Below are 6,378 nucleotides of genomic sequence, written 5' to 3'. Positions count from 1 at the left end.
GCTCCCAAAGGACACTCTGAGCACTTTCAGGACGCCTTTGAGGGTTCCTCCTGGAACATGGGAAACCTCTCTCTCTCCCTCTACTCTGCCCTCTTCTCTTACTCAGGTTGGGACACCCTTAATTTTGTAACAGAAGAAATCAAAAACCCAGAAAGGTAAAGATGGGCTCGCCCTCCCACTCCCCGGCTCTCACTCCCCAACGCGGCTGGAACAGCTGGTAGAGGGCAAGGTCGCCCCCTTCCTCCCCCTTGTCCCGCTGGCTCTCATCCCTCCCTCCCCAGTCTCCAGCTCAGAGGGATTCGGGGTCAGGATGGGAGTGAGTGAAGGTGGGAAAGCGGTGGCTCCCCCCTCCCCCCCCATGGTCATCCTGGAGGAAACCAGGGTCCCCCCTCAAGGAGCTGTCCTTGAATGGGCAGCAGAGCCCGCTGGGGCTAAGGTGCTGGGACCTTGCACGCTGGTACTGACCCTGAGGCCTGGGGAGCCGGAGGTTTATTCTGGGCAGCCAGGCACTCAGCCTGACCTCTAGTCCCTAGGGGACACTGCTCCTCCTCCAGTGGGACCCATGGGTCCCCTTGAGGCGAGCATCACACATGGACCATGAGCTCATGAGCTCTCTCCACAGAGAAGGGTTTCTCTTCCCCCTTCTCCCTAGCGGGCCCAGGGGCGTGGGACACATACCCATCCTGGGATCATGGGGGAGAGGCACCTCGAAGACCCCGAGGCCAGGGAACTGTCAAATGTCAGAAAAATCCTTGGGTGAACTCTGACCCCAGGGAGAGGCTGGTTCTAGGTCGCCCGTCTCACTTGTGCCGACAGGAACCTGCCCCTGGCCATCGGGATTTCGATGCCAATTGTGACGCTCATCTACCTCCTGACCAACGTGGCCTATTACACAGTGCTGGGCATTTCGGACGTCCTCAACAGTGACGCCGTGGCTGTGGTGAGTCGCTTGGGATCCCCGTTTGCGCGTCGTCCTGGGACACTGAACGGTTCGATCTTTTCGCAGCCACCCCAGCTCCGCAGGTGAGGTGAGGCGAAACTGAACGGTTCGATCTTTTCGCAGCCACCCCAGGTCCGCAGGTGAGGCGAGGTGAGGCGAGGTGAGGCGAGGGGGTCTTGGCCAGAGGGCGGGCTGCCCAGCAGGGACCCTGTTTGTCCCCACAGCCTGGAGGCAGGAAGCTTAGGAAACCCTGTCTCATGCTGAGTGCGCCTCTGTGTTCCGCCCCCAGACATTTGCTGACCAGACATTTGGCATGTTCAGCTGGACCATCCCCATCGCTGTGGCCCTGTCCTGCTTTGGGGGCCTCAATGCGTCGATCCTTGCTTCATCAAGGTACTGGTAACAGACTCCACTGTTCTCTGAGGCTTTAGGTGAGCCTGTAAGAGCTCTTCTTTTCCTTCCTCCCTTTCCTAGAAAGACAGGGTGTGTGTGTGTGTGTGTGTGTGTGTGTGTGTGTGTGTGTATGCACATCAGTGTGCACGCGTCTGCCTTTGTGCAAATGGTGGTGTGCTGGTAGCTCATGCGTTTATCTATTGAGTTGGGAGAGAAAGAAAGAAACATCCACTTGTTGTTCCTTTGACTTAAGCATTCATTGGTTGATTCTTGTATGTGCCCCGACCTGGGATCAACCCCATGACCTTGGCGAATCGGGACGATGCTCTAACCAAGGACAGATTGATAGGAGGTGGGAGAGAAGAAGGTAATAGCTGGGGTGAGGGACCCTGTCAGGGACCAGCTTCTAGGCTCCTTGTGGGTTACGGCACAGCCCCAGACTCACTGCTTCGGTAAACGATTAGCGAGCACTCGCTGGGTACCAGGTCCCGGCACAAGATGATTCTGCCCCTCACGTCACAGAAAACACTGAGCCCGACAGGTCGGCTCCTGCTCTCCCCTCTGTGCGGAGGCTGACCTGCCGGTTGTTTCAGAGAAAGGCGCCTTGCCGGCTCACTCTGCTACCTGGGGTCAAGGTTACACACTTCCCTTCCTTAGCGCCGTGGTGCGTCCCTTGGCCCTTCTCTTGGGCGGACGTTCGCCCATTGGAGCCGTCTCCGCACGCACTTCATTCATCTCCACTCACAGAAGTCGCAAAATAGCTCTTCCCGTCTCCCCTCTTCCTTCCTGGGCACATTTCTTGAGGGAATAGTGTGTATTTCACCGGTCATTCCTTTTTCTACCCATTACCCTGTGGCTTCTAGGACCTAAAAAAAAAAATGTTCTGAGTAAGGGTACCAGTGACTCCCCCTCAGCCTGCTTTCATCACGGTCCTTATAATACCGGACGCACGAAGCAAGTGATGCCGACAGCCTTTTACTCCCGAAACGATTCCTGTGACTCTCTGGTAGCTGAGAAGGCTCCTTTCCTGATTTCTCACCCCATAAATGCTGCTATCCCCGAGGCCAGGAGTGTACGAGGCATGCAATAAAGATTTGCCACAGGAACAGATAGGATAAGAGAAAGTTTTGTCCTGTTTATTTTCCTTAACTGGTTTTGACACCCCAGTCCGTGTACGTGGGGCCTCCCTGGAGCATCAAGAGTAACAGGGAAAGCAAGGTCTTGTAAAAGAATATAGTGTCATCTCCTCACCCCAGCCTGGTGTGGCCCAGGTTCCACCCCTTGTGGTTTTCACAAGCGGCCCCACCCAAAGATGGTACTTCCCCTCGCCTCATGCTCACTGGTGTTCAAAACATCCCCCTTGACCTTGCCAATTATCTCCAAATATTGAGGTGGTAGGTGCCTTCTCACCTCACCTTGGGACATCGACTGGATGGGGTTGGGGAGGACGCGAGAGTAAGAATCTGGACCTGCGCTCAAGGGGCGGTGCAGTGCTGTCCAGGAAAGAATGCACAATTGTTTCTGCTTGTGTTGCCGTCTTCAGTTTTTCTTTATAACCCACGCAGCTGGTGTGGGTTTTGTACTGGACGCCTTTGCCTCACCTACACATTACCCCCTTCCAGCATCCTCTCTTCCACATTTCCTCTCTACTTAGTACAGATTATTAACTTCGTCAGCCAACTCCAGCGTCTTGCCCGATAGCACCTTTAAAGATGATACCATCAACTCCTGTGTTTCCACCCGGATGACCCACACGTATCTCAAACTTAATATACACTTTGTGTCCAAATTCCCTTTGTGTCCAGTTGTGATTTTGTGGACCATCAGTCCTCCTTGCTTCTTTTATTTTTTTTAGAATAGTTTATTATTGATTTTTTTAGAGAGAAAGGAAGGGAAAGGGAGAGAGAGAGAAATGTGGATGTGAGAGCGGAACATCAATCGGCTGCCTCCTGCACACCCCCTACCGGGGATGAAGCCCGCAATCTGGGCATGTGCCCTGGCCAGGAATCAGACCAGCAACCTTTCTGCTGGGACAGTTCTCAACCAACTGAGCCACACTGGCCAGGACAGACCTCCTTGCTTCTTAATTTTATCCTTGGTGTCTACCCTATTCTCCCAGTGTAGGTATGTGCACATGTGTACATATGCGTGCACACACACACACATACACGCACACACACAGAATCACTACATTTGATTGAGGTTTCACATCTATCCTGTCCTCTCCTCAGCTAGTGCGTTGGGCCTCATTCAGGCCTCCTCTCTTATTTTTATTTTTTTAATTTTTATTGATTTGAGAGAGGGAGAAACATCAATGATGAGAAAGAATCATTGATTGGCTGCCTCCTGCAGGCCCCCCTACTGAGGATCGAGCCCGCAACCCAGGCATTTGCCCTTGACCGGAATCCAACCCGGGACCCTTCAGCCCGCAGGCCGACTCTCTATCCACTGAGCCAAACCGGCTAGGGCAGGCCTCCTCTCTGATGGCAGTTATCATGGATGAGCTTGTCCGGCCTTCTGTCCATACCCTCGTCTCTCCCTGTTGATGCTACCAGCGTCTCTGGTCAGGCCTTTTCTTCAGAGCCACAGCTGGCTCTCATGCTTGTTCAGACTCCACAGTATGTCCGCATGTGCAGGTTCTTCCCCGCACACGGCTCACACTCCTTCTCCTAGGACTACAAGCAACCTAGTACCAACCTTTAGAGAGGCCGCACTGTTCGGACTCCAGGCCCCTTTTGCCTTTGCCCATGCCGTTTCCCCACCCACCACTCACCTCTGCCAGACTCCAGCTCGTCTCCCAGCCCAGACGTGGTCATCTCTTGCGAAGCTTTTTGTCCCCCAGCTCGCCCCTAAGCCTTGTGAGGGCTGTGAATTGCGTGATGACCTGCCTGCCCTGGGGGGTGCTCATTTCTCTGCTGCTCTGTTTCCCCGTCAGTCGGGCTCTTTCTGTGTAAAGAAGAAGCTTGGCTTGTCTCTCTGAGTCCAGGTTTGCTCTGGCCTATCGCACGTCAAGAGCTCAGAGAAGATATAGGAGGACACAAGAGAAGTCTGGCTACTTTTCTTTAAAAAGCCAAAGTCGGTTGAGCATGGTCCCATGCACCAAAAGCTTCAATTCCCGGTCAGGGCTCATGCCTGGGTTTCGGGCTTGATCCCCAGTAGGAGGCGTGCAGGAGGCAGCCAATGGATATTTCTCTCTCTCCCTCTCCTTTCCTCTCGCTCTAAAAAATGAATAAAAACATATTAAAAATAAAAGTCATTGAGTTAGGTATGAAATTTATGGGATGGCAGAGTGAGGGTACCTCTGGTGGGCTGGATTCGAGTGCCAGTGGGTGGTGGCAGGGTGAAGCGTTCATTGGGTGCTGGTGGGGTGCTGTGATTGAGGGAAGTGGGGGTGTCTGTGGGTGATGGTGGTGCCTGGGTAACCGTGGGGTAGGGCATTTATGGATGATGGTGAGGTGTCTCTGGTTGAGGAAGGTGGAGACATCTCTGGGTAAAGGGGTGGGTAGGTTGGACTGGGCATGCATAGAGAAGGTGGGGTGCTCCTGAGAGGCTGGTCCCTGCTTTCTTCTGGAGCTCTGAGCCTACTTTGTCTGCGTGAGGAGTGTGGCTGTGTGGCTGAGTAAAAGGGATCTTACTGACACATTTCCTGTCCCCCCAGGTTGTTCTTCGTGGGCTCCCGTGAGGGCCACCTCCCAGACCTTCTGTCCATGATCCACATTGAGCGTTTTACACCCATCCCTGCCTTACTGTTCAACGTAAGCTCTGCTGGGGGAGGAGGGGTGTGTGGGGACTGGGTATATATCTCTCTACTACTCCTGCTGACTTGATGCAAAACTGTTGGGTGGGCGGTATACTAGCTTTCTTGAGGTAGTTCTTGGTCCTCTCAGTGTTTCTTCTTTCTTATTAAAATTATTTTAAAATGTAAATGTAAAACATAGTCCTATCAGAGAAGGCAAATGCTATAAAAGAATATAGAAGTGAACTTGTAAGATGTCTCTGTCTGTTATATCAGTGGCTTCTTCCTCTCCTTCTTCCAGCTCCTCCTTTTAACAAGAAATATTAAATCACATTTAGAGCTCTAGCTGGTTTGGCTCAGTGGATAGAGCGTTGGCCTGTGGACTGAAGGGTCCCGGGTTTGATTCTGGTCAAGGGCACATGCTCGGTTGCGGACTCGATCCCCTGTTGGGGGGGTGTGCAGGAGGCAGCTGATCGATGATTCTCTCTCATCCTTGATGTTTCTATCTCTCCCTCCCTATCTGAAATCAATAAAAATATATATTAAAAAAGTCACATTTAGAGCCCTGGCCAGTGTGACTAAGTCAGTTGGGTGTTGTCCCATGTACCGAAAGGTCGCCATTTTGATTCCCGGTCAGGGCACATGCCTGGGTTGTGGGTTCGATCCCCAGTTGGGGCACGTGCAGGAGGCAGCCGATCAATGTTTCACTCTAGCGTCTTTCTCTCTCTCTCCCCTTCCTCTCTCTCTCTAAAGAGAAGGATCAATTAAAAAAAAAATCATATTTAGAAAAGCCAGATCAGTTAAACACCAACTACCCTGAGGGCCTCTATTCATGTCATAGACATCATACATTCATATACGGTAGATGGCAGTGAAGTGTGTTCTGACAGGTGGAACGTTCTGAAGAAAGACCACTCTCTAATTTGGACTAAGATATTATATAAATAAAAGCTAATAGGAACCCTGAGATAAAAAGGCCTTACTCTAAGATTTGAAAAAGTTAATTTTTCTTGTTATTAGGTCTTAAATGTTTTAATTGTTTACATTTTGGATTCCTCTGGAATTTATATTTTGATGTGTAGGGGGAGGTGGGGATTCACTTAATTATTTTTCCTCTCAAATAGCCAGCTATGTCAGCATAATTTATTGAATAATCAGTTTTTCCAGTTTTCAAATTTTTATCATATAAAAATAATAGGAGGTTGAAAGGGCTGCAGACTCTCAAGGGGGAGGTGCCTGTGGAAGTCACTCTGGCACTGAGGCTGGCTTCCCCGGGCCTGCTGGGAGAATACGGGTTGCAGGGGCTAAG

General features: G+C 51.5%; 1 protein-coding gene across 3 annotated transcripts in view; it reads left to right on the top strand.

Moving 5' to 3' along the window:
* SLC7A6 (solute carrier family 7 (amino acid transporter light chain, y+L system), member 6) overlaps window positions 1-6,378 on the top strand; it is a 40,585-nt gene that overhangs the window by 17,613 nt on the left and 16,594 nt on the right. For all 3 annotated transcript variants that reach the window (XM_015567829.1, XM_015567827.1, XM_015567828.1), the window contains exons 4-7: window positions 11-155; window positions 817-940; window positions 1,230-1,333; window positions 4,992-5,088. In XM_015567829.1, the coding sequence (XP_015423315.1) occupies window positions 11-155; window positions 817-940; window positions 1,230-1,333; window positions 4,992-5,088 (470 nt within the window). The remainder of the gene's footprint in view (window positions 1-10; window positions 156-816; window positions 941-1,229; window positions 1,334-4,991; window positions 5,089-6,378) is intronic.

Source organism: Myotis davidii, unplaced genomic scaffold (genome assembly GCF_000327345.1).
Source record: "Myotis davidii unplaced genomic scaffold, ASM32734v1 scaffold243, whole genome shotgun sequence".
Classification (NCBI taxonomy): Eukaryota; Metazoa; Chordata; class Mammalia; order Chiroptera; family Vespertilionidae; genus Myotis; species Myotis davidii.
The sequence above is the reverse complement of the archived record's forward strand: the minus strand, read 5'-3'. Positions and strand labels throughout refer to the sequence as shown.